The sequence below is a fragment of the Macrotis lagotis genome, chromosome 8 (genome assembly GCF_037893015.1).
Source record: "Macrotis lagotis isolate mMagLag1 chromosome 8, bilby.v1.9.chrom.fasta, whole genome shotgun sequence".
NCBI lineage: Eukaryota > Metazoa > Chordata > Mammalia > Peramelemorphia > Peramelidae > Macrotis > Macrotis lagotis.
The window spans coordinates 154,238,231-154,254,194 of NC_133665.1; the positions used below are offsets into that span (position 1 = coordinate 154,238,231).

General features: G+C 32.4%; 1 protein-coding gene across 1 annotated transcript in view; it reads right to left on the reverse strand.

Annotated features, from left to right (window-relative positions):
- LOC141496560 (contactin-6-like) overlaps window positions 1–15,964 on the reverse strand; it is a 289,341-nt gene that overhangs the window by 117,992 nt on the left and 155,385 nt on the right. The window contains exon 7 of the mRNA XM_074199048.1: window positions 13,217–13,344. Coding sequence (XP_074055149.1) covers window positions 13,217–13,344 — 128 coding nt within the window. The remainder of the gene's footprint in view (window positions 1–13,216; window positions 13,345–15,964) is intronic.

Genomic DNA, 15,964 nt, shown 5'->3' on the forward strand with positions numbered 1-15,964 from the left:
TCATGCAAAATAGATTTATTTTTAGGAAGGAATTTTTATTAAAGCATAATCAAAAAATAATCTTTTGCCGTGATTTCTCTCTCCTAAGACATTTTTGGGAGGTGTGTGGCATATGTGGGGAGGGAGGAGGGGACAAAACATAACTTAGTTACTTCATAGTATTCATGCCATCACATTTGCATTCAAAGGTGACATTACTGCTAAAAGAACTGTCAGTTCTTCTTTTATTGAGAGACCTCTAGAAAATTATTCCAGAAGATCAATCTCTACTCCCTCTTTTACTCCTCTGTTGTAAATTCTACTCTTACCTTTATCCTTTTTGAGTTGTATGTATAAGCGCATTAAACTAAGAAAAATGTGTGTTTATTTGCATGTGTGTGCTGTGTGTTTGTTGTATATGTGTGTGTTAGAGTGAGAGTGTGTGTGTGTGTGTGTGTGTGTGTGTGTGTGTGAGAGAGAGAGAGAGAGAGAGAGAGAGAGAGAGAGAGAGAGAGACAGAGGCAGAGGCAGACAGACAGAGAGTCAGAGAGATAGAGAATTTAGTTTGGTCCATTTGACCACTTTAGATGAAAGTGTAGTTCTAGAAAATCACACTTTCCATATTTGCATTAAGTTCTGATTGTTATAATCCTGCATGTTATCAAACTCTTCATTTTTTTCCATTTTTATATAATGTATCCAGTCCCCACACCCTTTCTTTTTTTGCTTTTCTCTCCTTTATTTCTTCATAGCATGTTCATAATATAACATTTAGAGGTATCATGTCACAATTGATTGCTACTAAGAAAATGTGTGATTTTTAGGGTTCTGAAAGTCCTTTTGATCATCCCTACTCCATTCATTAGAAAGTTGTGTTGACCAGTCAAGAATTTCAATAATGGGGCATCAATGTGGTTCAATGGTCAGATCACCAACCCTGGAGTTAAATCCAGCCTCAGATACTTAATATAAACTATGAGCAAACCCCTCTCCCCACACAAGACTCTTGGGATAGGTAACAAATCCCAGCCTTTACTCTTTCTTCTTGGCTCTGCCCCCACCAGGTAGTAAATCCCAACATATATAAAAAGGTCAGAGAAAAACAGGGTCTATTGAAAGCTACCTTGGAGATAAGGTTGACTGGACAAAACACTAGCCCTGAAAAGGAGGGCAGAAGCAATGTTGCATGTGAAGCTTTGGAGGAGAATATGAATTGATCTCTAGTCTCAAAAGACTTCTTGAGAATTTTAAGAATTTTGAATCTAAAGAATTTTGAAAATCAAATAAAAAATGGAAATGAAATATAAGAGAAAATTAACATCTTGCAACAAAAAGTGACAGAAGAAGACTAATGCTTTAAAACTACAATTGGGGAAGATATGGAACTAAGATAGCCAAGTAAAGGCAAGGCTCCCCATGAACTCTCCTCCAAACCACTCCAAATACTTTTACTTAGTGACTCTAACCAAATTTGAGAGCAGCAAAATCCACAAAAAGTTTCCAGCCCAAGACAACTTGGAAGATCTGCAGGAAGGGTCTGTTGCACTGGGGTTAGAAAAGACTCATAGTATAGAGCATGACAGAGTGAACCAGCTCCAGCCACCCAGGACCAGACTGTTGGTGTCCTCGGAGATGTCTGGGTCCATAGCAGTGGTGGTGGCTTCCATACCTCTTTGACCAAGGATTGCCATGGACAATTGGAAAGATCAGGAGGAAATCTGTCAGCCCAGAGTGAGAGCTGAGCACAGTTCAACATAGATCTCAACAAAGTCTTGATCCCAGGGACTAGGGATAGTTCTGGGGAGCCATCCGGCAGGGAGTCTCCCAGCAACTGCTTCTGGAGCATTCGATCTTCTACAATAAGGGGCTAGGGGGGAGGTTGCAAAGGTCTCTTTGCTATAACTGAGGCAGAACTCTGTGGCTTTGCTCAGATTCAGGTCCCAATCTAGGGTTCCACTCTCTGGAAATGGAGTAGAGCAAAGCACAGCTGATTGTCCCAATGGAGCAAGGACCCTCCTCATATTTCAAAGGGAAAAATGAATGTTTGTGGTCACTCACAGACAAGAACAGAGACTAGAATAGTCACAATCTCTCATAAGACATTGGAATATTGTGAACATGCAGGTCCTCTAGGGGGTGTCAATGAAAACACCTGCAAAAACCTTCCAAAGCTTGGGACAGTGTATCCACAACCCTGAAAGGAGACACCCACCTTAACCAAGAGGTAACATCTGGATATCTGGATAAGAAAACATGGAGTTTAAATGCAAGTGAAGGTTTAAAATTTCTATTTTTAAAAGTTGCCTTAGGTATTAGGATTTTGCTTTCTCTTTCACATTCTTTTTTCCTTCGATTTGATTCTTTTTTCATGACATTATTAATATGGATCTATATTGAGCATAGTTATACATGTATAGTCTCTATTAGACTATATTTTCTTTTGAGGGAAGTGGGAAGAAAAGGAGGGAGGCAGAACAATACAAAACAGCATAAAAAGGATTGCTGAAAACTACTATTACAAGAAGATGGAAACATAAATAAGTAAAATATCATTACCTAGAAAAAAGGAAAGAGAAAGTTAAGAGTTTATCCTTATAAAATTATTTTGATTGTTCATTTTTTTTCCCTTTTTTCTTGACTCCCATATTTGCTTTTCAAAGTTCATTTTAAGTTCCCTTTTTATTCCTTAGGAAAATAAGGGCTCTTTTTCTTTGGAAATATAATCTTTTCATTGTCAAATTTTGCTGAAATTCATTGGTTAAAATATACTTGGTAGTAATTATTTATTTCTTGCCTTATGGAATAGCTTATGACAATCTCCCTATTATTTTAATAATTCACAAAAGTCAGAGGTTCAAAGATCAGTTACCATCATAATTCTGAACATAAGCAATGTCCACTAGAGATGCAATGACATTATTCCTATGACCCACCCAGCAACTTTCAAGAAATACAAGTCTTGGGGCGGCTAGGAGGTGTAGTGGATAAAGCACCGGCCTTGGAGTCAGGAGTACCTGGGTTCAAATCCCGTCTCAGACATTTAATAATTACCTAGCTGTGTGGCCTTGGGCAAGCCACTTAACCCCATTTGCCTTGCAAAAAACCTAAAAAAAAAGAAAGAAACACAAGTCTTTGGGATCTGAGGGCAGCATGGCTGAATTTGGAAGGGTCTGAGAGGAAAAGACATACTGACAATTTGTCCATCAAGAGAAAGATTTGGAGGTTCAGGTTGTTTCATTCTACCACCAGAAATCTCAAGCTTTTGATTGACTGGAATTGATGGTACACTAAGGTCCCTGATCCAGGTGGAAAAGAAATCAATTCAAAGACCAAGTGATTCCCACAGTCCAGACCATCACTTATTTCCTATCAAATCAGGTCATGGGGTAGAATGTTTCTGGAAAAGGCAAGTGAAAAGAACCCCTCACTATGAAACCTAATTATGCAAATCATACCACCATAAATTGATCAGTGTGGTTGTCTTCAAATTCAAAGGATTATCATTAATTATTCTTTTATAGTGCAGCTCTGAAACTTGACCCATCCTGATTGTGATTGCTTGATATTTGTATTTATATATGAATATTGAGTATATGCATATATGGGAAGAGGTGCAGACACGTCACTTATTAACACATGTCTATATGCACTCCTATATAAATGTACACATACATACCTATATGCATGCATACATACTCTATGAAGAAAGTGAGGACTTTGGCAAGGTTGTTACTGGAAGCATTCATTTTGGCAATCACACACATACATATTCACAGATATTAGATAAATTATTTGTATACTTACATTGAACACTGTCTAATGGTTCTGGACATTTCTCTCTAATAATCTCTTCTATTTTTCTGCTTAGACAGTTTCTTAGGGTAGTATTTCCTATTACTATAAAATGATGAAATTATTTTCCAAGACCAGTTGTTTGTCATAACAAATATCTTATAATTATTTTTTCTTTTATTTTCTCATTTTTTAAATGGTGTATTGTATTCTAGATTTTTATATGGCTGACTGTGATTTTTAGGGATTGTATTACTAGGTAAGGTATTTCTTTCATTCTTTTACACCTTTTCTATTAAATTGTTCCTCTATTTTCTAATTTTCTCTTCCATAGCTCTTATTCATTTTATGTTTATGCATGTATATAAATTCACCACCAAATTACCCCTGCACACACACATGCACACACATGCACACACATGTATGTGTGTTGATTCCTTTTGTCAAAGGACAAATTTCATCCTTCAAAATTTTTTCTTTAAATTTTATATTTTTATATATTCACTTATTTTAGATTTAATTGGATGTAAGGATATGATAGAAATAAATTTTTAATGATGAAGAAAATTGTTTTGCTTATCTATGCATATTTTTTCTTTTTCATTCCACAGTGCAGAGGTGAAAAGGAAAGTAGATTTCTGTTAACTAGCTAATTTTTAAATGCAGAATGGTTCCTTTTTTTCTGAAATACAGTTTTCATATTGTTAGATGTACTTAATCTTTCTTATAGATATTTTCCATAGAATGGGTTCATTAATAAATATCTGTAATGTGTAAAAAACCCAGATTTTGATAAATTTAATTTTTAAAAAATGGTTGTCGTAAATTTTCCTCCAAATCTAAGTTTTGGTTTCTTTTCTTATTCTTCCTTTACATAACAAACTTTTAATATAGTCCATTAAATTACTATATTGACATACTATAGAATATTTATATTATATATAATAATGAAATGTATTAAATAATGTATTTAATAAAAATTATAAAATAGGTTTAGACCCTAATCATTTGTTTTATTTTCATATTAGATAATGATATATTACATAATTTCAAATTCCTGTTACATATTTCTGATTTTAGCAGGGATTGGGTTGAAAAGATGTTCAGGTTCTTGTGTATATGGTCAGACATTGTTATTACAGTAGATGTTTTTGTAAAGTTCTTTATTTAAAGGGAGGATTAAACTTGGAAAGTTAAAGTATTTCTTAACGTGATGATGAAATAGAAGACCTTAATAAAGCTTATTGGATGAAAATCTGTTTGTATCTTTGTACTCATGGGAAAATCTTGTGATTTCTTTAAGAACTACACATGACAAAGAATTGTGATACAGTTATGAGCAATGATAAGCTATCAAAATGAAATGTAGCCTGTTGTGTAAGGTTATGTTTCCATTAATTATAGGTAAGCTTTGATAGACATCTGAGCATAATAATTTCCTTATTGTAGCACTGATTGTGTCCCAGATACAGATAAGATTCATCCTGCATCTTAACAGTAGTTGATATGCAAAATCATGCTCTTTGACACAATCACTAAACTGTGCATGAGAACATTTAAGACCATATACTGAGGCATCTCTGTAAAAATTAAATATAACATGTAACTGAGATGGAGAACAACATTGGTTCTATGTATTAAAGCTACTTCTTATCTAAATAGTCAACATGATTTTATATTCAATCAAGTAATTGTACAATCACTCTAAATCTTGGTTACTGTAAAAATTACAGGTTTTTTTTATTATTAAGAATAGAGAGAAGAATTGTATTTCTATTTTGTGCGGGCGATAGGTGTTTCATAAATACTTGATGGTTAGAATTAAACTCAAATGAATTGAAGTTTAAGGAAAGAAAGTCAATTATTCAATTCATAGTCTCTTTAAATCCTACTATGGACTCAGAGATCCCAGAACCCCTGGCTCAAAATCGGTGAGATTGCACTCTTTTCAGTGACTTCTTTCTGCTGCACCCAATGTGAATGACTAATAATAATGTTTGTCCTTCATTTTTTTAAGAAGACCATGACATCAGGGAGGTGATGGCATGACAAGAACATGAATTGGATTTGAATTGGGGGGGTCTGTGCTAAGTCAGCGACTTAATTTTCTCCTCCAGAATCATCTGCATCCAGTGACCAGATCTGAATCAGGCTGACTGGAGATGGATGTGCATGGGAGGCAATCAGCCTTAAATAACTTGCCCATGGTCCCAGAGCTAGCAATTGTCAAGTGTCTTAAGGCTGGATTTAAAATCCAGTCCTCTGACTCCTAGAGCAGAGCTCTGTCCACTGCACAACTGAGAACCTTGGGGTGTGTTTTCACTCCCTCTTGTTATTTGTTCTCCTGAATTTCTGGTGTAGAATGTGATCTGCATGGGGTAAGGGATATCATGCTAGGGTGACCTTAGAGTCAATATTACAGACAGAATGGTTCAGTAATCAGGTCAGCAACTACATTGACAGATAAGTCAAGGGATTTGAGCCCAAAAGGTCTTTTGAACGTGAAACTGGAAATGTATTTGAGGGAATTATAGTTAAACTATGTATCTAATCCCTTTCCCCTCCCCAGAGACTGAAGAGGAAATGAAGGAGAGGAGAATTATGCCTGTAATGTGTTAAGAGTATGTTTGTGTATTGGTGATCACACCTTTTGAAATGGAAACTTTTTTTAAAAGAAACTTAAAAAGTTCTTATGTAATATAAATATTTGAAAATGCAAATTGAGCCTTTCTTTTGAATTTTATTCAATAGTGAAGGAAGATAAAATTAAATGTAATATAAGAATAAAAAGATTTAGATAAAACAAAAAATAATTATTCTGTAGGATGAAGCATTTTCTTTTGAATAGATAAATGAATGGATTTTCTGGTTTAGCTTTTACAGATTGAAATACACAGTGAAAAAATCTTCTTTAGGTTGGTGCAGTAGATAGGGCACAGTCCTGGAGTCAGGAGGACCTGAATTCAAATTCAACCTTGGACAATTAATAATCACCTACCCATATGACCTTGAGCAAGTCACTTAACCCCATTGCCTCGCAAACCTCCCCCACACACAAAATTTCTACTTTCATAAAGTCAAACTAACTTCCTCCTAATATGATAAGAATTATTATAGATATTTTCTATTTTTTTCATGTTACTACCTTATTATTACCCAAAATTCCAAAACCAAAGTTGGATTGTATTAAGGAAAACCTTAATCTGAAAAGTTTATTAGAGAATAACAAAATGAAGCTAGGGATCAGAAGCACATAATGGTTTCATAGTTTGTATGTGAATATGAGAAAATAGATCCAAGAGTCATGCATTAAAGACAGGACAAATTTTCTTGCTAAATAACACATGGACAATTTGCTCTCCATTCTTATACTCCGACAAAGTCACTAAATTGTGGAAAAGAATATTAGACACTTTAACATTGAGCTTCTAGAAAATTTGACATTGCATCTAATTGCAATGAAATTCTAAATTGGGACTGTGTATTGTTAATGTGTCATCAAAACAGTAAATGTGATATTTCATTTTGTGATTATATATTCAGCCAAATATCTGTCCAATAACTCTAAATCTGGGTCATAATAAAATGACAGGTTGAATATTATGACTGGAGAGAGAAAAAAAGAATAGGATTGAATTTCATAATTCTATAGTTAACAGTAGGTGCTTAATAAATGTTTATTGAAATGAATTCAATTGGAATGAATTGGAAATAGTATAAAGAAAAGTTGTTTTTTTAGTTCATAGGCATGGGTTGTGTAAATTCCCCGAAATTTTATGTACCAGGAGAATCCAGATTAAAACTTCTGTTTTACTAAGGAATTGGAGTAAGGGAGAATAAGTCTATGTGGAATCTTCTTTGTTGTTTGGTAAACAACATTTTCTGAGTACCTCCATTGAATTGCAGAACACAAAAGCAACTCCCAGACCTTCCCAACTCAGTAGGCACAGTGTTCAGTATACAACAAATGTTAGTTTAAGTGAGGCTAATCTCTGCTATCCTCAGGGAGATAATTAGATTCTTTCTCTCAGTAATTATCATAAGGCCCCCAAAATACAACTAGGAATAACTGACAAATACTATCTATGCTATTTTAGAGACAGATATGAAAGCATGAGAAGGATATAATGTGTTTTCAAATCTTCCTTTGTGGGACCAGAAAGCTAATACTGACTTAATAATTCAGTCGATCCAATATTTTGCTTACAAGATCAAACTATTTAGCAACATCCAATAAAGTTAATGAGTTAGGTACAAATCAATATTGTAAATAGTGTACTAGAGTGAACAAAGCAATGAAAAAAGGAAAAAATTCAAGTAGAGTAAATTTTTCTATGGTTTGTAAAAAGGATGGACTCCTATTTCTTTAAATTTTTATAACATTAATCACAAATCTGCTGCAATAAGATTAAATTATGTATGTGTGGAGGATTTGTTTGACATTTCGTATTTCAGAATGAGTGTCAATACAGACCAACAATCTGGTGGTTTGCCCTTCATGTTATTTCACTGATTAGATTCCCATTGGAATTCAGGAAAGTGTGGTTACAGTCGATAGGTTTGAACTTTGGCATGAGTAAGAGATTCAATACAGCCTCTGTCACCACCTGTCACTTAGAATTTCTGAGTCTCAATGCTCTTCATTTTTAGTCTTTATTTCCCAAGGTAGTTGTGAGGCTTAAAATGAAATAGTGCATGAAAGCAAATATACATGTCAAAGAGGGAATGTGTCATAATAGGTAATTTTGTGTCTGATATATACCATGGTCAAGTCAATTAATGTCTCATGCCCCAGGTCATTATCAATGACTCCCTGATTGCAAAGCAGGTGATAGTCTACTTTAGCAAGGGGAATTTACTCATCAATATCATTCCCTACCCCCCCCAAAAAAATCACTCGATGATAATTTTTCTTTGAGTTCTGATTTTTCTTTTTGATAATAAACTATTATAAAACAAAACTTTCAAATTATCCTCTCAATTGCTTCCAGACTTTTTTTTTTACTTAAGGGAAAGATAGTTGCTTTTGAATAAGATAGTCTAATAACTGATTGCAAAAATCACTTTATTCTAAAACTATATTTCATTTCCTGCTCTTTTTTTCACAAAGGGCTCCTTTTTATGAAGACATTACAATCATTCTTTTGAAATGTATACTTAATAGAGGTGCAAGAAATTTCAATTTTATCTTTGTACCTATAAGAGTTATCAAATTGACTCTCATATAATAGGTAAAATGCTTACTAGGTGATTGATTAATTGTCATTTATAAATATTTGAGTAGCAATTGTTGGAACCTGCAACTTAAATGGCAAAATTAAAATTTTCTAAAGTTTTCTTTAAATCCTACTAGCATTCATATCTGGAAATCTCAGCAACCACAGTATGACTAATATAGCCATATATGTCATGCCATTCCCCTATACCATATTTATGATTTTGACACAGTTCCATTCAGGCAGAGCACCTCATATCCTCTTAAGTGATTTTGAGAGCCTCTAGGTTTCAAATAATCTCTCCATCTCCATTAGTAAATCGAGTTGGGTATTAAAGCATATTTCCATTGTGAAGGAGAAACCCAGATAGGACCTTCGATATGCTAGCATAATAAAGACTTCTATCACAAAGAATAAACAACTAAATGAGCAGCAATAAACTTAATTTGCACATTAGATATGCTTTTCCAAGTTCCGACATTTCACTAGAAAATAATGCTGAAGCAATGAGGCCTATAATTGAACATCCCAAACTTCTCCAGTGGGGAAACAGAAACAAATGTTGCCTGCAAACAAGATCATTTGTATAGCCTGCTGTTGCTCAGCTTTTTAATAATTTTCCAAATGCCAAATCAAATAATTTCTGATTTTTATGTGCTTTTCATATACTTCTTAGTAAATACACTCTTGTTAAATCTAATGCAATGTCTCTTTCTCAGAGGAGCAAGTCAACTAAACCTGGTTTCCCTTCAAACATCAGTCTTTGATTCTGTAACAGCCCCAAATTGCACTTGGCATCTTCCAAGGAAGTGTGTAATATTGGATCTAATTGGACTTTGGATATAGAATTGGAAAATTACTTCATCCCACTGAGTTTATGAAACTGAAAATTTCAAGTCAATGAAGTAGATAAATACAGAATCCTCCTATATCAGATTAGCTATGACAAGAAAGCCAAAAATAAGAAAAGTTCTTTTAACTATTTTCTTTTGCATGTTACCTAACAGCAACATTTCTTGCATGACAAAGATGGATACAGCAATTCTAAAAGAGGTGATATTTTAAAACCCGCTTTTCTCATATTCTTTATGTACTTTTCAGGCATGATATTGCCATGAACTTCATTCTCTATTTACATTATTTTTTAAATAAATAGAAAAAATAGACAACATAACATAATGGAATGCAAATGCCAATATCAAATTATTTCAACAGTGGACATTGACTTTTTCTTTTGCTAGTGGTACTAATAATTACCAAAATATTAGAAGAATAAATAACAAAAACACATTCTTATCATTTTTGAAAGATAATTATCAAATTAAACTTGATTGAATTGAAAATTTTCAGGTGTAGTAGATATAAGTTTTTTGTAGATATAATATCTACAAACATATTTATGTGTAGATCTGTATTGAATAAATAAATCCAAACCAATATATATATATATATATATATATAAACACAAACATATTTCTACCTATAATCTTATATAAATATTACTATTTATGAAAAATTAAGCTACATATTTTAATAGATTATATAATTATATGCACATGCACTGTCATATATGTCTTTACATATATGCACATAAAATATTCAAACATTCATCACACTTCATTGAAAATTTTAGAACAATTTAAGCAGACAAAAACATACATATGGGAGAATAAGATGATGTGTTCTTAGCAAAGTATTCCAGACAATTGCAAAGAAAGAGAAAATTAATGTGTTAATCAATTATTTTTGGATTTAGGAAGTTTTAATAAATTTTTCTATGTTAGATAAAGACAAACAAGGAGGAAGAACATTGACTTCCCTCAGTGTCAGCCAGAATACACATTGTGATTTGTGGACAGAGTGAGAGTGACTTTGATTACTAACCAAAAAAAGAACAAAATAAAAAAAGCAAAGCAAAAAATAAAGAAAAAAGTCAACTACTAAAATTGGTTAATGACAACATTTTTAGTTTTGTTCTTTTCTTAAAATTTTCAAACTAAAAAACTTCACGAGCAATTCATAGTGTAATAAATCACAAACCTAAATGTCATAGTAACCTCAGAGAACATATATTTGAATGACTTCATTTTTACAAATGAAGAAACTGAGTTGCAAGTGAGGTTTTGTGATTTCCTACAAGAGAACTGTCTTGGGATTACAAATTTTGAGAAAGAAAAGATTTAAATCTTTTAGTCTATTTTTAACATTTAGTCTATATTTTTTCACATTTTGTGCCCTGATTCTCTGACTCCCTTGTGAAACCAACAAATATCTTATTTTTTATAGTCAAAAATATATTTAGATTGCCATTTCATGATGATGATCCATAGACTATTCATCATGGATTAATATATGTGACATATACATCTCATTTTCTGCTTCTCATATGGTGACTTCATTTCTGTTGTCTTTATGGGTGAGGATAATGTGGTTGCTGGAATTTTTACTGATATGATATTAATAAATAATCAGTACTAATGCCATTGTTATAAACAACCAAAGTTTTTTTTTTTCTTAAAGAATGAACAAGTCCCATGTTGTTAGTACCATAATCTGAGTTTGCTTAGAACAAATGCCCTTCTTTGAAAGAAGGCAGAGTTTCTTCTGGTTTTGGATCCAATTCACCAGAGCTTAGCACAGTGCCTACTAAATAGATTTGAGCAATTTGTTGATTGGTTGAGAGAAGAAATAGAATTACCACTCCCATTTTTAACTCTAGAATATGGCATAATGGTACTAATAAATATATAGTATACATTAATAAATATTTTAAATGAAAGAACTTTGAAGTCCTAAGGAAATAAACCCATGATTGTCTTTTCTACATTTTTTTTTCAGATGGAACATTTGATCTCTACCTATATTTTCCTTATGGTAAATGGCAAGGTCATATCATTTCTTAGAGTAGTTAGTTATTTCCCATTATTGATTTGAGTTAAAGTAGCTGCCTATAATCTCTGTTAAAAAATACAATCATGGTATATGTAAGAAGCACTAAGTCCATTTCTGTCTAAAAAAATAACAAATCAATCATTAGGAAAGGCTGCTTTTTTTTAAAGAAAAACACCAGGTACATTTTGACACATCACATTTCATAAGTCACATTGTGCTCAAGCTCTGCAGACAAAAGTTGTCATAATGAAATATCCTTGAGACAAGTTGGCAGTGATATCTTTCAGGGACCGAAGTGCTGGTTGATCTTCTCTGAGACACTTAAATGGACTGATGGAATGATAAAGTATAACCACTTAAAATTTTCATAATCTTAGAAAGCTGGTTTAAACTCCAAAAAATCTGAATTTTCTGAATAAACAACTCAAAAATTTGTGACCAATTAGCAATTTTCACCTCACCCTATTTCACTGTTACTCATTTTAGCTATTCAAAGAAATCAATCAAGACAAGTGAGCATTTCAAGTGAATTTGGTATTTTAATATATGAACGTTCAGCAAAGTGATATAGTAAAGATGGAAAACAAAGAAAAGTCTTCAAAAGCTAATTATGTCCTTTGGGAATGCATGTGATGACAATTTTCTTAGGAAGAATAGAATGCATTTTGATTGACTTTAAAATATACTATTCTGTCTTAACATCTCCAACAGTACAGACCTAGACTTTTGGGATAGAATAGAGCAGGGAATCATGCATGTTATGTTTTTGGCATACATTTTAATTCTTTTCTCCTTTGAAAGAGCTGTCTATTGAAACAGTTATATTTTACAAGCTCAGCAATGCATTACGTTCAATATGGTTGCATACATGGCCTATATACATAGGTAATTACATCTAAGGGTAATGTTTCTGAATTAAATTCTTCTTAACAAATTACACAAAAGTTAAATGACTTCATCAACATTTCCATAGAACAGCAATGAAGATATTTGAGAAAACTCAAATATTTTCAGTGGAAGCTATAATTTGAGACTAATTAGCTTACAAAGTTATATTCAGCTGGTTTTATAAACACCAACTCTGAGAGAAATTTTGTGATGGTAACCCTATGTTCAAATGAATAGATATGGACCCACTACCAAAATTCTAAACCACTGACCCTCTATGACTGGACATTGATAACTATAAGTATATAAATGCTTCAAGCAGATTGATATGCTAACTAGGGTAGAATCTTAAAATTAAAAATTGTGCACAGGGTCTTGAGAACTTCAGTATGGTGTCATCAGATACACAAATTCCCAACATACATGAAATACAAATGAAGTAAAATTACCTTTTATGACCAGATTGCCTGAGGTCTTGGCAATTCCAAATTGATTCATGGCTATGCAAGTATATATTCCTGCATCCAACTTGGTAACATTATATATCTTGAGACTGCCATCCTCTAAGATAAAGAATCTAAAGGTAAAATGTATGTTATTAGAATCAGGGTCATTTTATTGTCTCCAGATTTATAAATATACATGTAGTGACAACATTAAATTCTCAAGTTTTAAAAGTCTATTAAAAAACCCCAATTTAATTCCAGCCTCTGATTATGAAGTTACTCATTATTTATTCAGAATGAAAATTCCTCTAAATGATTATATGAATATAACATAACTCAAAATATGAATTTATTATTTTGACTGTTTTAACATTCAATAGAAAAATAATATTGTTATAAAATAGTGTTATTGCACAAATGAAAATTTTAACTATTAGCTATATATGTTGAGGTCACAAATTTACTTAGCTCATTAGTAAAAATTGAATTCAGTTTTAGAGAAATGAAGTTAGCTCTTTATAATAACCAGCCTAGGGCTTCATATATAATAGCATTGCCATATAGTTTCAAACAAAAAAATTATTATAAATATCATTGTATTTAATGGCATGAGGGTATCATTTTGGTTATTTTTGATCCACAGAGCTTTCTAAGATTCTAAGGTAATCATGTCTCCTTAATGGAAGTTGGAGGAATTATAGCAGAAGATGAAAAGATGAATACACTAGGTACTCACTGAAAAATTGAAATATACAGAGTTTCCAACATTAGCTAAGTTGATTCTGCTTGTGACAAAACAATACCTATGGACATTTCCTTGGAATTTGTATATATCTGGTAGAATCAGACATTATTATGCCACTCTACAATTAGAACAAACTTCAAAATGAAAGTCATTACAGCAAGGTTTTCCATAATTAGGGAAAACTTCAAAATGATAATGATTATAGTCAGTTTTCTGAATGTTATGGGAGGAGAAACTAGAATATTTATTCATTTTAAGTTGTGCTTATCTCAAGTTATAAAATTATTTTTGAAATGAATTAATAGATTTAAAAATATATTCTTTAAGATATAATAATAACTCATATTTAGTACTTGATTTTTCAAATTATTTCACATGCATCATCTCATTTGATCCTTACACTAATTTTAACTATAGATATATGTATTCCCATTTTGTAGAAGAGAAATAACTTAGAAAAAGCATTTCAGGATCATACGAGGATAACCATCCAACATATGGCTTAGACAGTATTTGAACCCAGGTGAACCTGACTTCCCATCCAACATTTTATGCTTCATGTCATACTGTATCTCAGTAATCATACTAGTGAATATTTAATCTTTACAGAAGTAAAAATATTTTCAGATTCCTAATTTTGTATAAAATGAAAGAGCAACAAAGAACAGCAAGAAAACTAATAATCATCTATCTTTAATGTAAATAATATTTCCAATATATTGTATTGCTGATAAATGCATTTTATGTACTATGGCTAATAAAATTAATTGGACATTTTGAAATGTTGTCACTCTTCCAGCAGAATACTCCATGAAATGATGATTTTTTATCAAATCAATTTCTGATTTGAGGTTAAACTCCAATTTTTTACACTTAAATTGTTAAGTAAATTAGTTAATTAAGTTAACACTTAATTGTTAAGTAAATAGAAACTGTCACATCTATATTTGAAGTGTTCAGTAATACATAATGTATTACAAAAATCAGACCTTCTGCAACATATTGGAAAGTACCAATTGCTTAAAGGATAATATTCAAATCATCACATAATAATATTTAAGTTTTAGAATTCAAGAGTTCATTATAAAATTTAAGGACAATTTTAAATTCAATGGAACTATTTATTTCTTGATATGACACAAATATATATTGGAAATATTGGAAAAACTGTGTAATATAGATTCTATAAATAAATCCTTCTTTGGTTGTATTAGGAAGTGAAGTTTGAGAATGTTATGTTTGCCATGTATTCACTATGACTTTTCAAACTACCTGTGGAACTTCTGGGAGAGGAACAAAGACAATAAAATTAAAGCAAGCATTGCTCTCTATTACCCTCTGAACAACTTGAAAATAATACCTAAAATTGAATTCTGGAGCAGGAGACTCAAATAAAGTCAAATTGATATATTCTTGTAGACCAAGACAATGATGGAGGTCAGAAAGACGGATCTGTCATTGGAAGTGGAATATGGCCTAGAACACATGAGGATAAAGCACTAGCTGTGGGACTAAGGGGTGGTGACAAAATCACCAGTCTGGAAGTTCTCAGGTTGGAGATGGTAAGGAAGTAAATGGAGCACTTTGCTAGCCTAGATACTGGTTGTCAATTCCATTTCCTATAGCCAATTCTAGGTCATATTTCTGGGACAGTGAATAACAGTTTTGTTTTAACTTGAATGGGAGAAGTGATGTTTTTGAATGCAAGGAAATTGGGATGCTGAAAATCAAAAGATCCGAGACTCTAGGGAACAGTATGATTTCTGACCTCAAGGCAAAAGAGACTTGAGACATAGTAGTGATTGCATTCCTAAGGGATAAAGGGTCATTCCTGCATAAAAATCAGAGTGCAGACAAGAAGAAAAGTAACTAACCTTCTGCCCAGATCTCTCCATCATGAAAGTAATAAAAAAATTCAGGTTCCCAGAAGTAGTTTTGAAAATAGCAGTGCAAAACAAAACAAAACAACAGCAACAGCAGCAAACCTGAAACTTGATCTGTGGCTA